The 25,815-nt window shown below is 54.1% G+C and overlaps 2 protein-coding genes and 2 long non-coding RNA genes across 14 annotated transcripts in view; 2 read left to right on the forward strand and 2 right to left on the reverse strand.

Annotated features, from left to right (window-relative positions):
• The window catches only part of GARNL3 (GTPase activating Rap/RanGAP domain like 3), a 149,728-nt gene extending 136,357 nt beyond the window's left edge, over positions 1-13,371 (forward strand). For all 4 annotated transcript variants that reach the window (XM_042914066.1, XM_042914068.1, XM_042914067.1 and 1 more), the window contains 6 exons: positions 4,825-4,932; positions 6,416-6,534; positions 8,780-8,918; positions 9,713-9,928; positions 11,439-11,565; positions 12,906-13,371. In XM_042914066.1, the coding sequence (XP_042770000.1) occupies positions 4,825-4,932; positions 6,416-6,534; positions 8,780-8,918; positions 9,713-9,928; positions 11,439-11,565; positions 12,906-13,083 (887 nt within the window). In that variant the 3' untranslated portion in view covers positions 13,084-13,371. The remainder of the gene's footprint in view (positions 1-4,824; positions 4,933-6,415; positions 6,535-8,779; positions 8,919-9,712; positions 9,929-11,438; positions 11,566-12,905) is intronic.
• LOC122205583 lies at positions 202-4,804 on the reverse strand. 4 transcript variants are annotated; one of them, XR_006196146.1, is made up of 4 exons: positions 4,128-4,804; positions 3,983-4,024; positions 1,515-1,629; positions 202-1,005 (listed from the first exon to the last, which is right to left on the reverse strand). It is a non-coding gene; the product is annotated as an uncharacterized LOC122205583 (long non-coding RNA). The 4 variants fall into 4 exon arrangements; XR_006196148.1 differs by having other exon boundaries at positions 1,515-1,646; XR_006196145.1 differs by having other exon boundaries at positions 3,983-4,804.
• On the reverse strand, positions 4,972-16,394 carry LOC122205584. Its single transcript, XR_006196149.1, has 3 exons — positions 16,083-16,394; positions 6,433-6,765; positions 4,972-5,611 (listed from the first exon to the last, which is right to left on the reverse strand). It is a non-coding gene; the product is annotated as an uncharacterized LOC122205584 (long non-coding RNA).
• A 116-nt stretch (positions 16,395-16,510) lies between these two features.
• On the forward strand, positions 16,511-25,131 carry SLC2A8 (solute carrier family 2 member 8). 5 transcript variants are annotated; one of them, XM_042913720.1, is made up of 10 exons: positions 16,511-16,608; positions 16,706-16,868; positions 17,147-17,353; positions 18,755-18,854; positions 20,264-20,463; positions 21,170-21,313; positions 21,413-21,521; positions 22,203-22,376; positions 22,775-22,920; positions 24,502-25,130. In XM_042913720.1, exons 1-10 carry the CDS (start codon positions 16,553-16,555, stop codon positions 24,637-24,639), a joined length of 1,437 nt encoding a protein of 478 aa, XP_042769654.1. In that variant the 5' UTR covers positions 16,511-16,552; the 3' UTR covers positions 24,640-25,130. The 5 variants fall into 5 exon arrangements, with proteins under 5 accessions (XP_042769654.1, XP_042769656.1, XP_042769658.1 ...); XM_042913722.1 differs by having other exon boundaries at positions 22,843-22,920; positions 24,502-24,589; XM_042913724.1 differs by lacking the exon at positions 22,775-22,920 and having other exon boundaries at positions 24,502-25,131.
• Positions 25,132-25,815: the final 684 nt, after the last annotated feature.

A 25,815-nucleotide genomic window follows, 5' to 3' on the forward strand; every position in this document is an offset into this window, starting at 1 on the left:
CTTGCAAGATGTGAGATTTGACAGCCCCTGTGATGAGAGGGCCGATATGCACACTGCCTCCAGAGTGTTCCCTTGACCCCCGGGGCTGGAGCCAGGCTGCCCCTGCCGCCCTGTGTCCCGGTTACAGGGCCCAGCGGAGCAGGGGGACGCGTGTTTGAAGTCACTTGTAGAAAATCTCTTTATCTTTTTCTTTAATCGCTTTAAAGGGTAGCCTTTTCAATTTATTGAAAAATCTGTGAGAAAAACTTGTGGCCAAATGCTTTACAAACTGATGTCGATTTTTTTTTTCTTTTAACCGCTTGAAAGGATAGTAAGGATTTTAGGTGGGAGAGAAAATCAGAACAGAAAGACAGAGCAGGTTATCAGAATGGGATGATTAGTCCCAAGATGAAAACGGAACACGGAAACAAATGTGGATGGACATCCTCTCTGTACCACATTGGAAGCTTATGGACGGGAGCAGACCGGGTTCCCCTGGGCGGGAGTGGCCCAGGGCTGTGCCAGGTGTGGTTCAAGTGGCCTCTCCAGGTCATTACCCCTGGCTTTGGTGGTCTCCTGGCTTCAGGCTCTGCTTTCATCTCAGCATGGGATCGGTGTATGTCTGTTTTCCTAGACCCACTGAGCCGTCAGAAGATAAGCTCTGTGTCTTTAGATGCCACGTGGGTCAAGGCCTTAGCAATCCCGGAGATTCCCAGACCTGCCTCTGTCTTCCCCAAGCAGTGCCACTTCTGTCCGTTTCTCTGGGTCCGGAATCTGGCTTTCATTTCCCATCTCCCTCCTTCTCCCAGAAGGCTGCCAGGTCCCCGGTGAACGACCCCAGAGAACCAGTTGGTTTTCCCCACGGTCACCCAGGCCACTTCTGTAACTGCTTCCCCCACACGCACGGGCTGCTGCGTTTGCTTGTTTTCATCAGACGCCTGTGCAGTAAAGGCCCTTGTCAACAGGCTGCTGTAGAATGATCTTGCTCCCTGCAGTGTTTGCAGCTGATTTTTATCAGCTTCCTTTCTATTAAAAAACAAAACGAAGTAACAAATAGCTTTTAGAAATTCAGAGTGTTGTAGAAAGAGATTTTCATCTCAGATATGTTAAAGATGAAAGTATTTTGTAATAGAAATTACAACTTCCAGCTATATGTTCTTTGAGAAAAGTGTATTTGCAAGGTAAATTTCAGGGGGACAAAGTATAAGTAGTTCAACGGATGATCTTATTTTCTTGTGATTCATTTCTATCTTGAATATCACAGTCAGTCTACTTAAAAAGAAAGAAAACTTGGCTGTGACCTTAGCATGCAGTAATGATTCACATTTAATGCAAATGATAAATCTCTCTACGAAAGGTGAACTCTGTTTGCTGATGGTGTTTTAAAGAGAATCGTGCAAGGAAACCAGAAAAGCTTACGTAAGTGCTGTTCTCAGTGTGAGCCTATCTAACCTACGTCTTAACTTCCGGATGAGTCACGTGAAGAATACAGAACCCACCACTCGTGACTGCTGTGCAGGTTAACAGGATCTTACCTGTGAAGTCCATAACACGTTGCCAGGCACCGCAAGATTTTCTCTTTCCTCCTTTTAACTCCGGATTCATCAGAGCAGCAGTCAGAATCCAGTTTGGTAACCTCCGTAGGCTTTTCTACACGCAGAAAGGGACTTCAGGGAAATTCGTTTTAACGCTAGAGATAGTGTCTGTCACCTGCTCCCTCCCCACCAGCCGGATGGGCAAAGTCAAAGGAGTGAAGGTCAAGGACTCCTAGCTGCTTCCTGTGATATTTTCAGAATCCTGCCCTTCACCCCAGCCCCCCATCCAGGCTTTCCTTTTTAAACCACAACAGATGACCTTCTCTGTGCCAGGCACGAGTTAGATTCTGCAGACACGGCAGTGAACGGAGCTGCCAGGGACCACAGTGAGCTCACAGTTTAGGGGAGAGCCAGGCAATGGCGCCAGCACCCTGGGTGTGAACGTGCTTCACAGCTCTGGGCCTTGAGAGACATGCCTTGCTTACTTTTCTAAACCAATTCGGTCTGATTTGGAGCCCCCCTTCCCCCCTCCCTCACCCCCAGCCTCAGGTACAGAAACTACCAGTATTGGTTATCAGGAGGGAGAGCCGTCTCCATCTCTGGGGTCCTATTGGAGTCGCTGGGGCTTATTCAGGTGGAAGGGGGAGGGGAGAGGCCCCTGAACTGCAGTCTGGGGCACCTCATCCATGTCTGTGTGACCGTTTCTCAGGCCGACAGCTCCGCCGTGGGACAGGCTGAGCCCCCGAGGCACATTCACACTGCTCTCCGCCATCCGGCATGCTCTGTGCTCCCCAAGGTCAGGTCTCCTCCGCCCCAGACCCCCTCAAACCCACCAGCAGTTTGCTGGCCTCTGATGGGAGTTGGGGCAGGCCTCGGGGGTGGAGAGGAGGTGTGTGTAAGGGACCGGAGCCTTGAGGGACACATCTCTGACCTGTCCTTCCTGAGTGGGGACAGGGAGGGAAGGGCCATTTACTCATTCAGCAGATATTTACTAAGCACCTAAGGTGCCTAGGTGTTTCAGCAGTGAGTAAAATATACACAGATCCCTGCCTCTCAGAGTGTACCTTTTTTTTTAAATTTTTTTTTTTTAACGTTTATTTATTTTTGAGACAGAGAGAGACAGAGCATGAACGAGGGAGGGTCAGAGAGAGGGAGACACAGAATCGGAAACAGGCTCCAGACTCTGAGCTGTCAGCACAGAGCCCGACGTGGGGCTCGAACCCACGGACCGGGAGATCGTGACCCGAGCCGAAGTCGGACACTTAACCGACTGAGCCACCCAGGCGCCCCTCAGAGTGTACCTTTTAAGGGCAGGTAGACAATTAACAGGACAAGAAAAACATCCAGTATGTTGAACGGTAGTAGGTGCTAAGGGGAATAAAACAGGGAGAGGGACGAGGGTTCAGCAGGATTGGGGAGTGCAGGTGTCCATTTAGGGAAAGTGGCGAAGGAAGGCCTGCCTGGGAGGGGCGCTCGGAGAGAAGACCCTGAGGGAGTCAAGAAGGGGTTTGTGTTCCAGGAACATTCTAGTATTTCATTGACTGGTGTGGCCCCAGCAGAGTGAGTGTAGGTGTGAGTGGATGAAAATGGTATCTGAAGAGGACCGGATTTGGGGGGGAGGGGGGGGGGCGGGGCCTGGGAGATGAAGAGCCTCTTACTCTGGGGAGCGGCCAGAGGATTTTGAGCAGAGGGGCGACAGGATGGGGCTTACGGGTGAAAGGACCGGGGGCCACTGTGCGGAGAACTTCACGGAAGCTCGTGCCTGCACTCGTGGGATGACAGATGGCAGGGGCTTGTACCAGCACACAGCAGCGGAGGTGCTGAGATGTGGTCCAACCCCAGGGGTGTTTGAAATACGGGAACCAAGATCGTTTGCTTGACGAATCCAGCAGGGCATGTGGGGGAGGAGAGAAGGGAGGCTGTCCCTGGGAACAGGAGCAACTGGAAAAATGGAGAATACCATTTCCTGAGCCGAGGGGAACTCTGAGAGGAGCGAGTTTGGGAGGGAACATCAGGAGTTGAGTTTGGACACATCAGTGCCTCCCCGATACGCTAGCGGAGGCCCCAGGGACTCGGGAGAGTGCCCACGGGACACCTTCATTTGGGAGCCGTCGTTAGCATGTAGGTGACACTTGGCATCACCAGAAGCGGGGATGTGGGGAGAGAGAGTGAGAGGAGCCAGCGGGCTGAGGAGTGGCTCCGGGGAAGGAAGTCTCCAGAAAGGCATCATGAGAGGAGGAACCAGTTCCTGAAGCCTTCAGGCCCTGCCCAGCAGCTCCAGCTTTCACGCACGTGCCTCGCCACTCGCCACACAGCGGGGACACAGCTCTCCGTTCCAGCCAGGGGTGGGAGCGGCTGCTTCGCGGACGTGCGGTTTCTTTTTAGGGTCAGAGAGGGGTCATAAAATTGGACCGTGGCATTGCACACCTCTGTAAATTTACAGAAAATACAGTGAATTGTACACTTACCGTGGATGGATTTTATAGCGTGTAAATTATAGCTCCATGAACCTGTTTTTTAAAATAATTAAAAATAATTCAATTAAAAATAAGATTGTACAGGTAAAACATGATGGGCTTCTGGAATAAAAGGAGCCTTTGCTTCTGTACGGACCTTCTCACTCTGAGAGGATCTGAGCCACCTGGACCTGTGCTTCGAGCTCAGAGCAGGCCAGGAACGGGCGGCTGTTCAGCCTGGCCTTAATCTAATGCTGGCCGTGTTCCCCAAGGTGACACAGGCACATGGCTTCAAGTTTTCCTAGCAAAATGTTGGGGGGGGGGGGGGGTGGGAGCCAGTGGCGGGAGTATCCAGCTCCCACCGTGCTTGTCCTGCTGAGTGAGGCGGGAGGGCCTCCTCCGTCCAGGCGGCCCCGGCACCAAGTGTCCCTTCTTCTCTGCAGTCCAGCACACCTCTGTTCAAACCCTGCCCCCACCCCCCCGGGTGGTACCTGTGAGACTCTGGACCAGCCGCTTCACCTCTCCTGGCCTCAGTCTCGCCATCTGCACAACGAGTATAATCATGGCACCTGCTTCAAAGCATTCAGACGAAATAAGCTAACTTTTGTAAAGCTCGGTGCCCGGCACATAGTAAATCCTTCCCAAATGCAGCCGCCAGTGCTTGTAGTGTCATGGCCGCGGCTCCGACTGCCTCCCGGCCTGAGAACCTGGCGTCGTGGCGGGGTTAGTGCCGGCCGTCTGTGAAGACCTAGCAGATAGGTTGCTATTCCGGTTGCCTGTTTTTCAAATATCTGATTACCCGGCCCTAAGCGTTGTCTCTAACAAAAAAATGAGTCGCTGTTGTTTTGTTGCAGACAGTTGCATCTATAAAAAGGTTTGCCCATTTAATGGGGGCTCTTTTTTGGTTCAACCCTGTGCGTCAGATTTCCAGTTCTGTTGGAACCAGGCTCCTTATGCAATTGGTAAGAAAACCCTCGATTGTTTTGCCCTACCCCCCCCCCCCCGCCCCCCGTAGACCCATCTGATCTGTTCGGTCCCGTGTCAGCCAACTTACTGGCTTGCTGCTGGACTGCCATGAGTTATGTGAGTATGAGGAGTGCCCAGAGTGTTCTTTTCCTTTTTCAATTGTTTTCCTTTCTGTTCCCCCTTTGGGACTGTTGCCATCCACTGTGCCTCCCAGCTGGGAGCATGGGAGCATTTGAGATCAACGAAATCCCGATTTTCAGGACTTGGGTATCTTTCAGTATCATTTCATTTCTGGGCTTCGCTTTCCTTTTCCTACAATTTGAGCACGAGATCTCCAGCCTTAAAACACTGACTGACCTGGAGAAGCCCAAGGCATTCGCGCCGTGCTTACGTATTTTAGAGCTCGAAAACCAAGAGTCCCAGAAACTCGGGTACTTTGCCTGCCCCTGAAACATCGGGGCGTGAGAGGTGGTGCTTCCCTTCTGGGGTGCAGGATCCGCAGCTGGGCACCTGCCTGGTGAGAGTCGGATCAGAGCCAAGAATGTTCGAGTCAGTGCTGTTTTCCTCCAAGGCCAAGGATGTGACGGTAGGCAAACATCCTAGAGTCTTGAGAACAGAGGACCCCATCCAGATACCGGAGGATCTAGTGAGGCTTCGGTGATGGATGAGATCTGGCTAAAGAGAGAGAGAAGGAAGGATTGAAAGCGCTTTCAGGTTTTTTGAGCCCCAACATTGGAGGTCACTTGAGAGAGCAAGGCGAGAGGCAGGGTGTGAGAGAACGTCCCCTTGGTAAAGCCACGAGAGGAGGGAGTTGACCACGGAGAGAGCAAAGAGAGAGCAGGCCAGCGTGAGGGAGTGTGGGAGAGTGAAGTGGCCAGTGGGGAAGTCAAAGGTGAGGGCCCAGGGCAACCAGGGCAGTTTGGGGGCCTGGAAGTCAGTGTGGCGTAAAAAACCACTTCAGAAAGAGGGGCTGACCTTTAACAAATAACTCAACAACCCCATTGACTCCGAAGTACCCTGTGAGGGACAGTGAGGACATGGCCCCTGCTCGGGCATGCGTGACTGGAGGAGCACGGAGGAGGAAACAAGTGACAGAGCAGGAAGAGCCACTGAAGGCCAGGGTTCCGGGCAGAACAGGACGGACCGGAGGAGAGGGCCGCGCTGTAGTCTGGAAAAGGAGGGGGAATGTCTGTCGGGACTTGGGCCGGTGAGCCTCCAGGAGACTGGCCTGTGAGACCGCAGTAGAGACGGGGACAAGGAGAAATGGAGACCACGCACGGCTGCTTCAAGTGGAAGCCTGCCAGCTAAGGGGAGGCTGCCTCAGGAATGAGGCGCTCATAGAAGCGGGGGGGGGGGGGGGGGACATGCCCGGGGAGGAGGGAGAGAAGCAGCCAGAGGAATGGGGGAGACGGGAGCGTCCGGGGCGGCGAGGGCCCCAAGCCGGCGGGCTGGGGGCTGACGCGCCCCATTGCCTTGCAGTCTGCGCCTTCCCGTACCTCCTGGCCTTCACCACCGACTCCATGGAGATCCGCCTGGTGGTGAACGGGAACCTCGTCCACACGGCCGTCGTGCCGCAGCTGCAGCTCGTGGCCTCCAGGGTGAGTCACTTGTCTGAGGGTCTTTGGGAGCCCGAGCAGCCGAGCTCCAGGAGGGCACGGACGCCGTCTCATCGGGTCAGGCCCCCGTGTGCCCGAGCGCCGGCGGCAGCGAAAACGCAGGAGACAGACCGCCGTCGGGTTTTCCCGTGTGGCCCCCTCGGGCCTCGGAGCGCCCCTTCTTGGTTTTGTTAGAGTGTCACCCGGTGCTGGTAGCAGTTGGGAAGCTGTCGGCTGAAGAGAGGAGTATGTAGTCAGACGGGGTTGGATCAGGGGTCCCCGCTGCACTGAGGAACAGCCCAAATCTAGAAAAGAACGAGCTCAGAGGGTCACTTTCTTCCTCTGCTGCTTTCCATCCTTAGCTTGATTTTGTGTCCCATGAAATGTGGCTAATCGACTAACCCACATCTAGCAAGAGAGTTTGAGCAAAACCAAGGGACACCAGAACAAAGATGACTTTGTAAGGTGCCTTCTGTCGCTGGCACACAACCCGGGCGGTCTCATCCCAGCCCCTCCCTTGTCAGCCCCACACAGTCTGCCCTGGCCTTGCCAGGCCCGGATGGTCCCCCTGCCAGGCCCGCACGGTCCTCCTGCCCAGGCCCGTGGCGCGTTCTCCATCCCGACGTGCATCACGCATCCCCTTATGTGGGTGGGCCACTCCTTGTCTGTCTGTCTCCCCTACAAGGCTGACAGTTCCACAAGTCAGGGACTGGCTATCTTACTAACACAGCGCCAGTGTTGTGCTGCTAAAGGTTTCATTGCCAGCCCTCCAGGATGTGTGTGTGTGTGTGTGTGTGTGTGTGTGTGTGTACACATACATATATATGTACGTCAGTTGGCTATAAATTTTACCAATGGAAAAATTAAAATAGCTTATGATTTACAAATAATATCATGGACAATGCTTTTTATCTTAAAATCTGTTTAGCCAGTTGGCACTCACAAGTCCGTTCGCTAATTTTTGCTAATTCTTGTAACCCACAGCCAACCTATGGCTGCGGGTCAACCCTGATTTTACACCTGGGAGTTCTATGTCAGTACGTCAATTCTTCTTCCAATAAGCTTGTTGCCATTAAATCTGATTTGTGATCTGCCGTCACTCTGTTTCTCACTCTGGTACAAATCAGTCACTAAACCAAAACTTCTTCCAATATCAGCAGTGGACTCGACACACATCTACTTTATCCTCACCATCAGAAATTCTGTCCATCACACCGAGCCTAGACGGTCAACAACGCAACACATCGATCTCTGATTTGTAATGTTTGCCAATTTCCATGGTGTAAATAGTCCCACCGTTAGGATGTGCAGCTTCCAGCGTGAACCCGCTGAACTCAGGGTCGGGAAGCCACGTGCTATTTGCAGTATTTTCACCACGCAGATGCTATTGATGTCAGTAGCCTCAAGAGCATAGATAATGGTGAATGTAGCCATCAAGTTAGGAAAGGTCGAATTTTGACATTTAGTACCTTCGTTTTTATTTTTATTATTATTTTTTTAGAGTTTATTTATTTTGAGAGAGTGCATGTGTGTGCTTGGGGGAGGGGAGAGAGAAAGAATCCCAAGCAGGCTCTGCGATGTCAGCACAGAGCCCGATACCGGACCCGATCGCGTGAACCGTGAGATCGTGACCTGAGCCAAAACCGAGAGTCAGATGCTTAACCGACTGAGCCACCCGGGCGCCCCGGTACCTTTGTTTTTCATGTAATGTATTTATGCTGAATAATGGCCGTGTTTAGCTTGCAAACTCCCCGTACAGGCGCTCACGGGTCAGTTGGAGGCTGGCCTCAGCACACCACCGCTGTTACCACCAAAGCCCGCACGTCGTGGGTGTGCGCGAGTGTCGGCCGGACCCGTGAATGAACGGCCCGTTTCCCCATCTGTACGTTGACCCGACTGAATCCAAAATCCTTTCCAGGCCTAACTCTGGGGGTGCCCGAGGTTCCCGTTGGGCCAGCGTGCACTAGGTGTGTGTCTGCAGAAGAAACGTGGGAAACAGCCTCATCTCTGTTGTCATTCAACAAACGGATAAGGGGAAATGCCGGGAAGCTGAATGCTCAGGAAAGGTCTGGGGCGACGGTGCAGGACTTTGGCTCTGGAAGTCCCCTGCCCAGGCATGTCACTGCACCGCAGGCCCCGAGGACGTCGCAGCGGAGCCGAGGAACCGTTGCGGGCTCTGCCGTGACGACAGGAGGGTCATGGGTACGGGGAGCCAGGCAGCTCCATAATGCTTTCTCTTTTATTCTAGTCGGATATATACTTCACAGCAGCCGCTGCCGTGAATGAGGTCTCGTCCGGAGGCAGCTCCAAGGGGGCCAGTGCCCACAATTCTCCTCAGACACCCCCGGGCCGAGAGACTCCAGTGTTTCCTTCTTCCCTGGGGGAAGGTGAAGTCCAATGTTTACTGTCTTATTAATAGATATTTTTGATCCAATCTGATTTCTCCAGCTCATTCTCGAATAGCGACATCCGATTCCTGCCTAACAGAGTCGCTGTTGAACACTGTAAAAAATACAACACCTCGCATTCTGAATGCTTTGGTTGCATTCTTAAGAAAGCTGGTAATAACAAGCCAAAAAGTCCCATGAAAATAACTGTTTCAGTGGGGAGGAGGGTGTTGAGGGCTGGAGGTCCCAACTTGCCACAGCAAAGGTGTTTTTCCTTGGGGGATGTTAACGATACGGTAGGTTTTTATGGCCTAAAGGATAGAGCCCTGAAGCCTGCTGAGCACACCCAGCTCTCGCTCCATCTGGCTTTGCTCACGAATCCCAGAGGCCCTTGCCGTGGTTACCGCTTCGCTCTGAGCGCCGCGCTTTTCCCGACTGCTCACCGCATCAGTTGTTACCTCTCCTGTCCCCGAGAAGCTCGGGGCTCCCCAAACAGGCAGCCAGTGCTGCTGAGTGTGCTGCAGCCGTCTGCCCTCCCGTCTGCTCTTCTCTCCTGGGCAAGCGGAGCCCGTAGCGGGTGCATTTTAGCCCACGTACCTGGGAAAACCATGCCCTTAAAAGCCGAGGCCGTCAGGCTCCATCACTCCGTTGCCCCTAACGAGGCCTGGGAGATCAGCATGTGGCTTAATTTCTTCCTTCATGCCAACTGGGTTGAGGCACCAGAAGTCACCCCTTTTGTAAACAGTGCAGACTTTTCTTAAAGTTCTCATGTTCTTTTCCAAATCCTATTTCAGGTGAAACTCAGTCCAAAAATCTGTACAAGATCCCACTCAGAAACCTTGTGGGCAGAAGCATCGAACGACCTCTGAAGTCGCCTTTGGTCTCCAAGGCCATCACCCCGCCCACGTCCATCGGCCTCGGCATCGCTGCCATCCCTGTCACTCACTCCCTGTCCCTGTCCCGCATGGAGATTAAAGAAATAGCGAGCAGGACCCGCAGGGAGCTGCTGGGTAACGATGTGCCGGTTTTGTGTTTTCACTGTTCGTAAATAGACCAGCTGGTTTCATCTTTGGATACTAATCATCCTCAAAGAGCATGAGTTAAAAAAGAAACTTTCCCTTTAGTAAAGGAGTCATAAATACATTACAGTGCAGCCACACCAAGGAATACTGTACAGTTATCTCATGGACACGATGTGTCCGTCTGCATTTATTGGTGTGGGAGGCCACCCAAACCATGCCAAGGGCAGAAAAGGGAGTTTGCGAAACAGTATATCTAGTCTGACACCATTTTTTAAGATAGAAGTATCTGTATATGTCTGATTTTCTAGAAAGCGTCTAGAAGGATTTATAATGTGCATTTCTCAGATAACATACTTGTGTATTTGGAAGTTTAAATTTACCATGTTTTTTTCTAATTTTTTTCAATGCTTATTTTTGAGAGAGAGAGAGAGAGACAGAGCATGAGTGGGGGAGGGGGAGAGAGAGAGGGAGACCCAGAATCCAAAGCAGGCTCCAGGCTCCGAGCTGTCGGCACAGAGCCTGCCGCGGGGCTTAAACTCGAGAACCGTGAGATCATGACCTGAGCCAAAGTCAGATGCTTAACCGACTGAGCCACCCAGGCGCCCCTAAATTTACCATGGTTTTTTTCTTTTTTTTACTATTTGTGGTGCAGTTCAGTTATTGCTTTTTGAAGCCCATAGACCATGGGGGCAGGTCTGTGGGGATGGCACAGACATGAGGTATTGGGTGCGCCCTTCTCTTTCACTGTTACCAAGATGGGAGGCCGGACCAGAGAAGCACAAATCACCGTGAGAGTTGTGCAGAGGCTAGACTGCCATAAACACGTTTGTTCCCAATTATGAAAACAAAGTGAGGAAAAATGGAAACGATGTGCTAAACCAGTAAGAACCGGTTTGAAACTTAACTGGGACCTGCACGCCCTAAAACTGCAAGGACAGTTCACCTTGGCACATTGCCGCCTTGCCGTCCTGTTTCCTGAGAGCAGGGGCGGGGATGCAGGCCACCTGACAGGGCAGGCTTTGTGGGTCAATTTGAGAAGTGGGTGCCTTCCACTGTGCTTTTAAAGTGTGCGTATTGCTATTTTAACCCACTATTCCCTACAAAAGCTTGATCTGCCAGCCGCTGTTTTATAAACCACCGTGCTTTTCTGAAATTGAGCCTCAGAATTGTAGAATTCTAGTTTGCAGTGGTAGGATCGTACATTTTCTCTCCTTTTTTAGACCCTCCTGAGTCCCTCACTTTCCTTTCTTTCTTTGTTTTTCTCTTTCTTTCTGTACATATATTCTTTATGATCAGGAAAAAAAAAAAAAACCTTCCACCAACAAGAAAACCAATTACTTTAAAATATATACTTTATCATAAAGCCCTTCCTGCCTCTATCCCAATAATGGACCAATATCCAACCACCAACAGCAACAACAACAAAAAGGCACTTTCTGTCTCCATGACAGCCCTGTGGGAATAACCCTCTGAACTGTGCTTCTCCCCCGTAATCCAGGCCTGTCTGATGAAGGTGGACCCAAGTCAGAAGGAGCGCCAAAGCCCAAATCAAAAGCCCGGAAGCAATTAGAAGAAAGCCAAGGAGGCCCCAAGCCAGGGACAGCGAGATCAACTAGCAGCGACAGGTATAGGAGGAGGCCGTCCCCAGCTGTCCCTGCTCAGGGTAGTGGCCCTTTCTGCTGACTGATGATGCCATTAGGCAGATGGTCAGCATCCAGCTCCTCTCTGAGGACCCCCGGCTGGCCCAGGGAGGGACCCATGCAAATGAACATCCTCACAATTCAACAAATAAAAATACATTATGAGAATTTTTATTTTTTTTATTTATTTTTTATTTTTTTTGCTCACCAGCTCACCAGACAGAGATTTTTTTAAACCAAAATGCTCAGTGGGAGTGACGGAAAATAGGCCCTCTCCAGTGCTTCTGGTGGGAATAGAAACGGGTTCAGCCTTTCTGGATGGCAGTTCCGCATCCCATGTCAATGAACATTTGTTGAGTCCCACTAATTTGTCCCCTGAGAGCCTCTGTGTCCCTCAAGCAATCCTGTGTGCTCCTGTATGGAAAGTAAGGGGGCACATGTCCAGACTCCATTAATCCATTCAACACACATTCTTAGAGCACCTGACACTGAGCTGGGTGTTAGGGATATGAAGGTCACTCTTGGGGGTCCACAGGCCCAGGGAGGGAGGAAGTCCAACAAGAACATTCTAGAAATTACAGCATTCTGGGCTCGCAAGGTGATGGAGAGGAATCAGGAGTGCCAGCTGCCCCACACCTGGGGCAGGGAGGGTCTCAAACACCAGGAAAGGCTGAGCCAGGTCTCATAGACACAGGAAGCATTAGCCTGGCCAAGAGGGGGCAGCACTCACAGATGCTTTAATCTAACAAACTGAGCCCCTACCTGCGTGACAAGTCCAACTTTCATGGACCACACCTTCTGGTGTGAAATTGGGGTGGGTGGGTAGGGTTCAAGAGGGCTTCTCTGAGGAAGTAGCATCGAGCCAAGCGTTGACTGAATTAGAAGGAATGAGGGGAACGGCAGGGGCAAAGGCCCTGAGGCAGACACAACATGGCCCGCTCAGTGGCCAAAGTCTCGGCGGGGGCTTTTATAGGCTAAATGAGTACTTGTTGAATGAACAAACTCACTGAATTTGGTCAAATTGGTTTTGCAGCTATCAAGAGGGGATGGGGGTGGGTTGGGAGGAGGCAGAAGGGTCAGCAGGGCCAGATCCTGTGGTCTGTGGTCCCGTGGGTAGAAGTTTGAGCCTTATCTTCAGGCCGCGGGGAGCCCCAGGAGGGTTTTAGGCAGAGAGTGACACTCTCCAGATTCGCCCTTTAGAAAGGTAAAAAGCACCTCACAAACACCGCCTATGTGTCACCACTGGCCTTTAAAACTCCAACAGCCCATGGAGTATGGCTGGCTAGTGCTCTCCAGGGATCCTTTATGTGACTTTTCTCTTCCAGGATCACATCGGGCTCCTTGGAAAGTCCGTCTGCTCCAGAAGCCAACCCCGAGGGGCGCTACTACTCGACGGGCTCCGAACAGGACCCTGTGGTGGACAGAGAAGGCAGCCCCGTGTGGGGCAGGAGCCCCTTCCAGCTCACAGCTTCCTCGGACGAAGACATTATCGACCTGAAGTGATGGGTCGGGATTGAGTTTCCCATCTTTAGTTTTCTTATGGAGGTTTATACTCTTCAACCAGTTCTGACAGCGTTTCTCGACAAAATGTGGCTTTTAGCCCACCCATGATCTACTGGACCGAACCTTCTGCACACCTGGCCGGTTTGGGTCTCTCCAATGTCCGGTGCCATCTTTCTTGACCTTTGTTTCTTTCTGTTTGGGAACCATCAGTCCCCTTGTAATAAAGGTGGTAGACTTCATCGAGGTTTTAGATTGAAACTTTGAATAAATCAAAAATGTTCATTCTTATGTACTGCAACCTTCTCATATTTTATATACTTAGATGGAAAAATTATTTTTTCATTATGGTTTTAATTTATGTCACATAATGTGTTTCTTTTATAAAGAAGAGCCATTGCTTTTAAAACCTATTATAAATAAGTTTTCTCTCTGCACCTTTGGCCCCTGTTGCTGTCACAGTGATTGGCACCAGCTGCGTCCCCACCTATAGACTTTTGAGAAAGGCTGAATGGTTAGTTCTTAGAAGTTCCTGCTTCCTCCTTGTGTCTCACAAAGAATACCAGGGGTGGGAGCTTGTGAAGAGTCTTAAGATGATTTTGTTTGGTTTCGCTGTTGCTCTCAAATCATATGGCCAGGCAACAGTCACTCCTTGTCATCAGAATTACTCTCAGATCCCCTCCTCACGTTGCACGTGAATCAAGTGATCGTGCTCCCTCTTGTCCTTACCTGCCTTCTGTGGCCCCCCTCCTCAAAGTGAGAAGAAAATGCAGGCTTGACCGAGAGCAAATGAAACCGTGAAAGCTCAGCCTCTAACCGCGGGGAGATCAAAGGGGGAAACCTAGTTTCACTGACGCTGTAAACATTTTCATCTGTATGAAGAAGGTAATTCACCTCCTCGCTTGAGTCTGACAGATCCCGTCGTATTAGCTCTCTTCTTGCCTATATCACCCACCAAAAGACACGTGAAGTCCTTCTCCCATTAGAGCATCTCTGAGGGTTTTTCCGCAGGCCTTCCCTGGAAGAGCAGAGAGCTGTGTTTGACCTGACCTTGATCTGACAGATTTTACAGAAGTTTGGGTCCTATCTTCGTGTGGGCCTTGCACCCTGTCTGTCTGTTGCACCACAGTGGTCTTTGTGCAAGAAACGGCTCAACATGGTGGACTCGGCGAAGGCTGTGTGGTTCCCTTCAGCAGATGGCAAGAGGTGAGAATAACGCAGACGGTGCTTTCTGGATATAGCCAGGTCATCTCTCGGGGTAGCGGCTGGCCCGTTCTTCATCTTTGTTTTGTTATGCCCTTTTGTACCTCGTGGTCCACTCGTGCTGTGTCTCAACCTCATGAAAAGTTTTGTGAGTCAGGTTTCACTATTATTGCTTGTCAAATGAGTAAACAGGCTCAGGAGGGGGCAGTGATATGAAACTGGTGAGTTCTCTGACCCCAGGGCTATGCTCACTCTCCCATCCACCATACAGAGTCAGTCTGAGTGCCTTGTGTCCATTGGATCTGGCTGGTGTTTTTCGTGTTAAACTAATGTGTAAGCTTTCCGAGCTTGTCTATGTGTTCTTTCTGTCATCTTTTTGCCTGAAGTTTCTTGCTTCTCGGCCGGGAACAGAAAAGCCGAGGGTGATTTAGAACATTCTTCCAAAGAGATTGGCAGCATCAGAACCGCCCCAAGATTTGCCAGGAGTCACGGATCCAAGGAGCGAATATAGAAAGGGCAAGAAAGAGGTTGAGCCTACAAATCAGATCGATGGGGCTTCGCTTATAAAAGGGGGGGAGGGCAGCTGCTCTGGCAGCAATATCTGCTTCCAGAGGCCACGAAGTGAATGCTGCACACGGGAAGGGAGACCACCGACCAGAGGGCAGGAGGAGGTTTGGAGGGGCCTGTGGCTCAGAGGGCTGTGCTAGCTGGGCTCACTGGAGTGTCCTGTCCACGTAAGCCTCTCTGCACACCCCACTGGCTGAGTTACAGAGTACACCGTTTGCCATGGGGCTTCAGGTATTCATCCACTCTGCAAGCACCCAGGGCCCACTCACTGGAGGAGGAGGTCATACCACTGAGGGAGGGAGGGAAGTAAACAAGTGATCGCAAAGCAGTGGTAAGAGCTGAGAGAATTTATAACTTGAGCACAAGATGCTGTGGAAGCATAGAGGGGCGGGTGCCTGTCTTCAAAGATAGTACAATCAGGTGGCTGCACTGGGTCAAACAACTTTCATAGTCATACTGGCTAGCATTTGAGTGCTTCACGTGTGCTTGGTCTTTTATGTGCATTGCCTCTGCTCAAAATCTTCCCAGAAGGTGGATATTGTCATCCCCACTTACAGATGAGTTAACAGAGGCCCAGAGAGGGATTAGAAGCCAAACCTCTTACTCTCATAGCCCTGGTTCTTGCAAGAATTACACAGCACTGCACCTCAGCTGCCCCATACAGAGTGTGCATTTGCCAGGTACAAATGGCAAGATTCTTCAGAGCCCTGACATCGTACCTCCAGCAGTGACTTGGGTGCGTATGCGAAGAGGTTAGCTGTTAACATCGGCAAGAGACTGGAAGATGGCAGGTGGTAAGATGAAGATTCAAGAGTTAAGATGACCTATGGAGTGAATGTAACTTAACCGGGAGCCTGAGGCTCACCATTTAAGCCCAGATCAGTCGCATAACCGAGGACCGTGCCCAACACAGGTCCTTAGCACCTGGAGGTCCTAGTGGTTGTTGGCTGGTAGCCGTCAGCAATCTGGGGGCCCCGAGTAGTGACCCTCCACAGGGGTGGATTGCAGCGCGCAGGGCCATGCCTCTGCCCCCAGCAGCCCAGCTTCCAAAAGGAAAGAGGCCCAAGACAGTCGTTTGAAGACATTCCTCCCTGCGGTTTCAGTGGGCTGATCTGGGCCGGGTGCCTCCAACCCAGGCCCCAGGGCAGCGGTCAACGCAGAGCAGGAACTGCAGAGCAGCCCAGGCAGCCTGCTCCCCAGAGTCGGGGCGGGAAGTCGGGTGCGCGACCTACCTGCTCCACCTTCGTCCTGCTGCTAGCCTCATTGGTTGAAGCTAGACTAAGAGGCGGCTCCAGGAGAAAATGTAATCCCCGCCTTCCACCTTCATTGGCCAGCTCAGCTTGAGTCAGCTTTCTGATCCCGCCTCTGGGTTCGCACCACACTCCTATTGGATGGTTATAGTCCGGGCCCAGATACAAACTCCGCCCCACCTAAACATTGGCGAGCTAGGTCCTGGGGGCGGTTCCAGTGAGCGACACCAACCGGCTCTTTTCTCCCATTGGTCGGCTTTGATTTGGGGGGTGGCTCCTAGCGCAGTCGCTAACCCCGCCTTGCGTTCCCATTGGCCGTTCCCATCCGGCCCCTGAGCAGACCCTCCCCGCCCATTGGCCGGCTCTGCTGAGAGAGGCGGGTGCGTGCTGCACTCGCGGGACCCGTGACAGTTCAGGCAACAGAGCTGACCAAGCAGGCGTTGGGTGCAGACATGACGCCGGAGGACCAGGAGGAGACCCAGCCGCTCCTGGGGCCGCCCGGCGGCAGGTGAGCGCGTAGGGGGGCGACTCAGGCCCAGGGAGTGGCCTCGCCCCTTCTGCTGCGCCCAGGCCGGCGCCGCTCACCAACCGCCCTGTCCCCGCAGCGCCCCTCTCAGTCGCCGGGTCTTCCTCGCCGCCTTCGCCGCCGCCCTGGGCCCGCTCACCTTCGGCTTCGCGCTCGGCTACAGCTCCCCCGCCATCCCGAGCCTGCGGCGCGCCGCGGCCCAGGCCCTGCGCCTCGACGACGCCGCCGCCTCCTGGTTCGGGGTGAGGCCTCGGGCTCACCCTCCAGCCCGCCTGGGACCCTCTTCCTCCCGTCTCACGCGCAAGGGGACCCCGCCCTTACCTTGCTTTGGGCGGGCACTGAGACCCTCCTCCGGGTGCGTCCCTGCTCTCCTGCCAGGGGTCACCCTCCCCCGCGGACCGCCAGCCTGGGACCCCCATCCCCTTTTCGCTGAGGCTGCTGCTGGGGCTGGGATTGAGGGCGAGGTTGGGCTGAGGCTCCCTGGCGTCCCCTCTTCATCCTGCGGTCGCCTCGCCCTCAGGCCATCGTGACCCTGGGAGCCGCGGCGGGGGGCGTGCTGGGCGGCTGGCTCGTGGACCGCGCCGGGCGCAAGCTAAGCCTTCTGCTCTGCACCCTGCCCTTCGTGGTCGGCTTTGCAGTCATCACCGCGGCCCAGAACGTGTGGATGCTGCTCGGGGGCCGCCTCCTAACCGGCGTGGCCTGCGGTATTGCCTCGCTCGTAGCTCCGGTGAGTGTCCCCCAGCCTCGCGCCCTGGGACAGAAAAGGAGCGGACCTGGGAGCGTGCTTCTCCCTGGCTGCGGCCTCCTGGGTGCCTGGCACCGTTCCCCTTACCAGCTTTATCTTCCTTACCCCCGCAACGGGCCTTGGAAGGAGCCGCCGTTATCCTTGTTTACAGATGAAGTGAGCTTCAAAAACTGAAGTCCTTTGTCCAGCCACAACTAGTCAGTGGCAAAGCTACTTATTACTCGAACCCAGGACTGTGCCACTTCACCAGGCCTCTCTCTTGCTCTACAAATAAGATGCCATCTGTGGATGGTCACAGAAGCCTGCAGATCTTAGATCTCCCATTGTCATTCAGACCATTGAATACAGCTTAGGAAAATTCTCTTCTGGTTTGTCCTGGCAGCAAAGGCTGCTGGGCTCTGCTGCTCCCCTTCACTACTCAGGAGCTAGTCCTCCGGCTGCTGTATCTCTCCTCTCCCCATCTCCTGAGCCACCACTGTCCAGGCTGACAGTGCCGGCTCTGCCACTCACTGGGGCCGAGCACCTCTCTGTGCCTCAGTTTCCTCCCCTGTAAAGTGGGGCATTGCCTCCTGCACTGGTTGTGGGGACTGACCGAGACTCTGCATGTATAGCCCTGGAAGGCCTTGGACCCTGGCAGCTGAGATTGTAGGGTGACCGGGGAACTGCTGCTGGCTATGGGCTTGATCAACTACCCACACATCAACCTGGTGACATTAAAAGTAGTGGCTGTGATGTGAGTCCTCCCTGGTCATCCTTTGCACCTGCCACTCCCTTTACCCGCATTTTCTGGGCAGCAGGCAGTAGTGGAGTTGGATTTCATGTTTTGGGTTTTGTTACTGGACAAAAACACACCCATCTTAGCCGTCGGCATAAGGTAATAGAATAACCTAGAAGTGTGGGCAAGACCTTTCTGGCCCCTGAGCCCAGAGAAAGCAGTAGCAGTCAGTGGTAGCAACTGAGGCAGAGTTCTGGTTCCAAGGGCACTGCTCAGAGTGTGGTCCTTGGACCGGCAGCCTGGGTGTCATCTGAAGCAAGTTTGAAAGGCACAATCTTGGGGCCCACCCTAGACCTACTGCATCAGAAGCTGTATTTATTGAGGCTAGTCATGCAATTAAATGAAAGTTTGAAAAACTCTGCGCCACCTCCCCACAAACACACACAGCAGCCACGTATATACCCTTAATCCCCTGTAAAACACCTGCTGCTGATCACTTGGAGACATGGGGACGTACGGGGAGGGCTTCGGCGACCTGGGACCTGCAACCAGAGGCCCACCTGGCTTGGAGCAGCCCCAACTGAGGTTCTCCTCAACTCTGAATAGCCGAGGCTCTTGTTTTAAGAACTCTTGGGCACCGAGTAAAGTTTTCTCTCCGTTGCCACCAGGTGTATATCTCTGAAATCGCCTACCCTGCAGTGCGGGGGCTGCTCGGCTCCTGTGTGCAGCTGATGGTCGTCACCGGCATCCTCCTAGCCTACCTGGCAGGTATGGTTTTCATGGTATCTCTTTTGATCCCTGCTAATGGCTGGGTGGCCATTTTGAAGCTGTAGAAACTGAAGTTCATAGAGGTCAAGGGGCTTGCCCAAGGTCACACAGCCAGTGCCCAAGGTGCCAGGGTCCCAGATCACCTGCCTGAGCGCCTGGGATGTGTGGGTCTTGTGCCTAACTCCCAGGGAGGGTGGGAGAAGGTGATGTCCTCATCTTCCCAGGGCAGAAGCCCATTCCGAGGGTGTGGGGAGGGCTGACTGGTTGGGTCACTGTGCAGTAACAAATTAAGAATTTAAGGGGGTGGGGGGACACCCCAAAAACTCCAGCCCAGGAGTTTGGAGGGCCCAAGCCTGTCTCTCAGAAATATTAGTACTAGATTTGCAGCGTGAAGGAGGAGGGTCCCAGGGAACCCGAGGGTCAGAGCTGGGGTCAACATGAGGAAGCTTCTGGAGGCAGACATGTTTTTGCTAGAACTGGGGTAGAACGAGGCTTCATACCTGATGGTTCCACATTAGGGGACACTTTCTGGCTCTGTCACACTGCCCCAGGGAGCCTCGCTTCCCTGTCTTTAAGTGGAGATAACCCTACCTAGCCCAAGGCTGTTGAGGGACTAAATTAAGCGACACATGAAAAGCAGCAGGCCCCATGAGAACTGTCAAGGGATGGCCTTATACCCAGCGAGGAATGGGGGCTTCAGGAACCTGACTGGCAGTGGCAGGGCCCAGAGCCTGTGCCCTCTGGTTCTTCAGAGTGGACGACATGCTGGTGTGTGGTCATTCATTTTTACCCACTTAGCATCCAGACTCTAATTCAGAGTCCTACCAGCAGTCTGGCTGCTTTTGGGGACCCGCAATGTGCCAAAGCCCCTGCCAAATACAGACATTGACATTTGGGACAGACACATGGGTGTCAATATGCCTACAGAATTACCTCATCATCACCTGCACTTTGATTGATCAATTTCTGTGAATATTGATCCACTGGTGTTCATGAAAAAAGTCTCTCCCACTCTGTCCCCCTTCCTCTCTAGAGGAGCCCACTTGCCTGCTTCTTGTGGCCTTCCAGAGTCTGTGCATGCATGACGACTATGCATATTTATTCTCCCACCCCTCCCTTTTAGACAAAACAAGTGCCTCATTCATTTTTGATTGCCACGTAAATATCCACTGAGCAGATGTAGCATAATGCGCCCACCAGCGTTGTTTATGCAATGTTTCTCAACAGATGGTAACAACAGTATTAGTAACAAACGCGAGCAAGGGCAGTAGCCACACAGAGGTCGTGAGGCCCCCACCCTTTAAGCTGAGTCCCAGGGGTTGGTGAGAGGGCAGGCGCTCCCTGATAAGGTGCAGGCTGGCCCACTCTGCACTGACATCTGAAACCACCACCCCCCTGTCCCCCACCAGGCTGGGTCCTGGAGTGGCGCTGGCTGGCTGTGCTGGGTTGTGTGCCCGCCTCCTTCATGCTGCTGCTCATGTGCTACATGCCCGAGACCCCACGCTTCTTGCTGACCCAGCACAAGCGCCAGGAAGCCATGGCCGCTATGCAGTTCCTGTGGGGCTCTGAGCAGACCTGGGAGGAGCCCCCTGTCGGGGCCGAACACCAGGTGAGGGGCTGGGATCCAGAGCCAGGGTGGGGAGGAAACAGTGAGGTATGGCCCCTTTGCAGCCAGGGGAGGCTAGCACAGCCTGTCCCCAAGGCTGTGCAGACACACACGGGGAGGAGAGGCACAAGTGGTGGCATTGTCCAATGTGTGAGCAAGCAAAGGCCTGCTGGAGCCCCACTACTTGGCTGGGCCTTAGCCTTGATCTTACTGTCCCAGGAAGAGAAAGGCCCAGTGGGTCAGAAGGAAACGCAGGCGCAACCTTGAGGAACTGGATTTTTAAATGGGATACTGGAGGGCAGCGGAGAAGACTGAGTCTCTGCCACTTACCTGCTGTCTGACCTTCCCATCCTTAAGCCTTCCTTTCTTCATCTGTAAGATGGGAGTCCTAGCATGTGCCTGGTGGTGCCAGGAGAGGCACTCGGCACAGGCCCAGGCCTGAGGCTGGTAGGATTCTGGAACCCCTGGCTATGTGCCCATGTAATCTCTTTGTAGTTCCCCCAGCAAATCAGGAAAGGGCATGGGGAGGTGAGGTCCTTACAAATGGGAGAGGCTAAAGTGATGCGGAGACCTGTCTTGGACCCGAGGCCCAGGTGATAAGAAGCTGAGCCTCACTCCCTCCACCAGGCTTTAGGACAGGGGCTCAAAGCCAGCAGGCCCCTCGGGAGGGGGTAGGGAGAAGCACTGACACCGGCCTCTGTCTGAGCAGGGCTTCCGCCTGGCCCAGCTGAGGCTTCCTAGCATCTACAAGCCCTTCATCATCGGCGTTTCACTCATGGCCTTCCAGCAGCTGTCAGGGATCAATGCTGTCATGTTCTATGCAGAGACCATCTTTGAGGAGGCCAAGTTCAAGGTAAAGAGGCCTCCGCCCCGGCCTGCCTCATCCAGATGCTGTGTGGATGGGGCCTAGTCCTGGGGTCTTTGCCTGACCCGCCTCGGCCCATCTCCCCAGGAGAGCAGCCTAGCCTCGGTCATCGTGGGCATCATCCAGGTGCTGTTCACCGCCATGGCGGCCCTCATCATGGACAAAGCTGGGCGGAGGCTGCTCCTGACCTTGTCAGGTGAGGCCCGAGGGCAAGGGCTCGGCCCTTTGAAAATGGGGTGGCGCAGGCCAGGGTCCCCACCACAGACTGGAGGGTCTTTGCCAAGGCCACCACACTGAGACAGGAAAAGGCCAGCCAAGCACCCCTGAGAACAAGGCCGAGATCCATGGGAGCCCTTACTGAGTGCTTGCTCCAGACCAGGCCTGCACTAACAGACCCTTGCAGTGAGCCTCCAAGCAGGCGCCATCGGGGCCCCAGTTTACAATGAGGAAACTGAGGGCCCAGCAGGAGAAGTGACTCAGAAGCTGGAGGGCTTTTGGGGCAAGTGAGTTCACCCCTCTGAACCTCAGTTTTCCCTGTATGAAATGGGGGCGATGGGCCATTGTGAGGATCCAGAGATGATCTGCACAGGAGTGAAACCCATGCTGCTGTCACAGTTACCACTCCTGCTCCTCGGTCCAGGAAGGCACTGCCACCAAGAGCTTCTTGGAGTTGGCTCCAGTTCGAGGTCCAAGCTGGGGCCGGCCCGGGCTGGGTGCTGCCGATCTGGGCTCCTGGGTCCCGCTCACCACCCTCTCAGAGAAACCCAGGCCGCATCACTGTGGCCACACTGCACCGAGACTCTAACCTGAGTGCCCCGTGCCCAGACCGCCGTCCGCTTCTCCCAGAGCCCTGCGCACTGCCCCCTTCCGCCTGCAGGTGTGATCATGGTGTTCAGCACCAGTGCCTTCGGCGCCTACTTCAAGCTGACCCAGGGCGGCCCCAGCAACTCCTCACACGTGGACCTCTCGACACCCATCTCCATGGAGCCCACCAGTGCCAGCGTGGGGTTGGCCTGGTTGGCAGTGGGCAGCATGTGCCTCTTCATCGCCGGTGAGAGGGGGCCCGTGGGGAGGTTGGGCGGGGGGCCTGTGGGGCCATTCCATCACTGCCGGGTTCCTGCGGCTCCCAGCCAGTCCAGGCCTCCCCATCCCACGGGTCCCCCGCCCCTGCGTTTATGGCTCTGACCAAGGCCCCGGGCGCTGAGCTAAACCCTTCTCTGCCCCTTTCACTTACTCCCCAAACAGCCCTCCAAGCGGGCCCCGGCATGACCCCATTCTACAGAGAAAAGCCTGGTACTAAGAAGTAGAGGGACTGACCTGAGACATCGCTGCAGGAAAGCACAGAGCTGGGGGGCCCTGACTGGAAACTGCGAGGCTTTGGCCCAGGGGGTCTGTGGCCAGCCAAGGGGTCGGCCCTATGGGCTTCTGATGCCTGTCTTGCTCCCACAGGCTTCGCCGTGGGCTGGGGGCCCATCCCCTGGCTCCTCATGTCTGAGATCTTTCCTCTGCACGTCAAGGGCCTGGCCACAGGTGTGTGCGTCCTCACTAACTGGTTCATGGCCTTCCTGGTGACGAAAGAGTTCAGCAGCGTCATGGTAAGTGCAGGCCCTGAGGGTCTCCTCCTCACGTAGTCAGTGGGGAGCGCTTTTTAGAATCACCCTTACTGCAGAAGACTCAGGGCCAGTGGCTGAGGCCCCACCATCCTGGGACACCGGCCATCTTGGTCAGGGACGAAGGGAAGACAGATGGGCCAGGAAAAGTGCAGAACACAGGCTGTGACCACTCAGGAGCCTTCAGGCCATTCCGGCAGAAGGAAAGCAGGATACAGTTCCACCACTGGACAGTGGGGACATGGGCCAGGATCTAGGGCTGTGCGGGAAGAACTCTGGCTTTGGAGTTGACAAGCCTGGGCTCTAACCCCACCTCGGCCACTTCCCACTGTGTGGCCTGGGGTGTGCTGCTCACCTTCTCTAAACCAGCTTCCTTGGCTGAGGATGGAGGAGGGTGACAGCACCTTCCCCTCAGGGTTGTGGGAGCGTCAGTTCATTTTAAAACTTTGCTACTTTTGCACAGATGGACTGACACAGCCCTGGACCCTGCCACGGGGCTCCCCAGCTGATAGGGGAGGATGGTTCTGGAGCAGAGAGGCCACCTGTCCAGGCATTCATTCCCGTCCGCCCCCCCTCCCCCAGGTCTCCTGGTACATACCATGTCCAGGCCTGTTGGAGGAGCCAGAGACAGCAATGAACGCAGTGGACAGGGTGCCCTGTGGATGGATTGGGGAGGACGGGGTGGATGAGGTTGGGCTGGCAGCAGACAGCAGGAGGAGAACAAACCACTGGGAGGCTGGAGGGGTGGGGGGTGGGGGTGGGCAGGCCAGGAGAGGCATGGATGCCTGGGGTTGGCCTGGAGTCTCTGCAGGGCCTGGGTCTCAGGCGGGCTGCGCTGGGGAACACATCGGGAAGACCGGAGCAAAGTCTTAGCGGTGGAAATTACTCACTGGGAGCTGTGCAGAGGGACCAGCAACAAAGGAGGGGGGGCGGCGGTAAAGGACCTAACAGTGACCCAGGAGTGTACAGTGTCCCAGAGTTTGCCGGGGGGGGGGCAGGGGAGTGCTGGGTCACCGGGTCCCAGAGGGAAAGGAGCTGACAAGGGAGGGGCCTCTGGTCCTGGCACCTGGGACGTCATCAGGTCTGTCCTGGGAGGGTGACCAGGCTCTGAGTGACGGGAAGTGCTCTCTCTTCCTTCCATGCCAGTGGGTCCTGAGTGTCCTCCGTGCTCACACTGCCCCAGTGCAGCCTGCTCCCTGTGGCACCAAGAAGAGACTCCTCCTCTGGAGGGCAGGGAACTCAGGGGGCAGGGCCAAAGCACAGTGTAGAGAGTAGGTCTGGGGGCCCTGGAGGCAGACACCAGGGGTGGGAGCCCAGCTGTCACTTGACAGTGGGGGTCTGACCTTGGGGGAGGCACTTCATGACAGTTTTGCCAGCTTCCCCAGCCACCCAGCGTCCACACCTTGTATGGTGCTCGTTGCAGGTTTCTGGATGGCAGGGCCAGACCCTCCTCCACACCCCTGAGCCTGGGTGGGGGGGTGGGCGGAGGGGGCCAGGGCCTCAGCTCAGGGTCCGTGAGGGCTCCTGACCTGTTGTGTCTACATGAGGCCCTTCCTCTCTTTCCAGGAGGTTCTCAGGCCTTACGGCGCCTTCTGGCTCGCCTCCGCCTTCTGCATCTTCAGTGTCCTTTTCACCCTGTCCTGTGTCCCTGAAACCAAAGGAAAGACTTTGGAGCAAATCACAGCCCATTTTGAGGGGCGATGACAACCCCTTCTCATGAGTGGCTGCCACTCCTAGCAGGGCCGGCTTTGGGCTTCAGAGGAGACAGAATCACCTGTGACTCCAAGCTGGGCCTCAGCCAGAGCCTGGAGCCCCTGCCTGTCCCCAGGGAGGTGGAATGCAGGACCACAGCCCCTTGGAGCCTTGTCCTCCGGGGTCCCTCCTTCCTACCCAGCTCTCTATGGCCCAGCGAACCATGGGTAAGAGGTTCCCGGCCCCGGGGTCCAATTCCCACCCCCACTCTGCGACTCAGGAGGAGGGAACTCCTTGGAGGGGCTTTGCTGCCCTGTGGTCCATCGTCCACAGGCCATCTCCACCTTGCCACAAAAGCAACAGCAGAGGAGGGGGACTGTCGGCTCCTCGTTTTCTGGAGGAGATGCTTTTGGGTGGTGACCCCCTCTCACGTGGCTGCATTATCAGGAAGGAACTTTGTTTGCCAAATAAAGATTTGACTCAGAAAATCAGGCCGTGGCCTCTTTGTGTGAAATGCAGTTTGAGAAGGACGTTTTCCCATCCCTTCCATACACCAGGCCTCCCACGAACTGGGCCTCGCCACAAATATCTACTGATTTACTTCTTCTTGTGGTCAGCTGGGCTTACTCTTGGCACTTGGACATCATTTCTGGCTCCTTCATCCTTGGGCTCAGTCCCCTGGATCATTAGTTATCAAATCTTATTAACAACAACAACAACACATCTCTCCTTCTGGTGACTTTAATGGACCCACAAGTCTTTTACAAATTACTTTTATTATCCATTATAAAAGTAATACATGTTTATTGTAGGAAAATTGGAAAACACAGATTTAGTATAATGATTTTTATAGCAGTTAACCATCTGCTAGGCATTGCCCTCAGCACTTTACAAATATTAACTCATTTCTTTGGATAAGTGATACAATAATTATGCATAACTGCACCTTTCCAGAGGTAACTTCTTTTAAGAATTTGGTTCTATCCTGGGGCACCTGGGTGGCAAAGACGGTTAAGCCTCCAACTCTCCATTTTGGCTCGGGTCATGATCTTGCAGTTTGTGAGTTCGAGCCCCTCATCGGATTCTCTGCTGTCAGCACAGTAGAGCTGGTGACTCAGTCAGTTGAGTGTCTGACTCTTGGTTTCAGCTCAAGTCATGATCCCAGAGTCATGAAATCCCTGCTTGGGA

The sequence above is a fragment of the Panthera leo genome, chromosome D4 (genome assembly GCF_018350215.1).
Source record: "Panthera leo isolate Ple1 chromosome D4, P.leo_Ple1_pat1.1, whole genome shotgun sequence".
Classification (NCBI taxonomy): domain Eukaryota; kingdom Metazoa; phylum Chordata; class Mammalia; order Carnivora; family Felidae; genus Panthera; species Panthera leo.

Coding starts and splice junctions, on each gene's coding strand:
- SLC2A8 (XM_042913720.1), top strand. CDS start 16,553: ATGACGCCGGAGGACCAGGAGGAGACCCAGCCGCTCCTGGGGCCGCCC. Junction 16,609..16,705: donor CTGGGGCCGCCCGGCGGCAG/GTGAGCGCGTAG, acceptor CTGTCCCCGCAG/CGCCCCTCTCAGTCGCCGGG. Junction 20,464..21,169: donor CTGTCGGGGCCGAACACCAG/GTGAGGGGCTGG, acceptor CTGTCTGAGCAG/GGCTTCCGCCTGGCCCAGCT.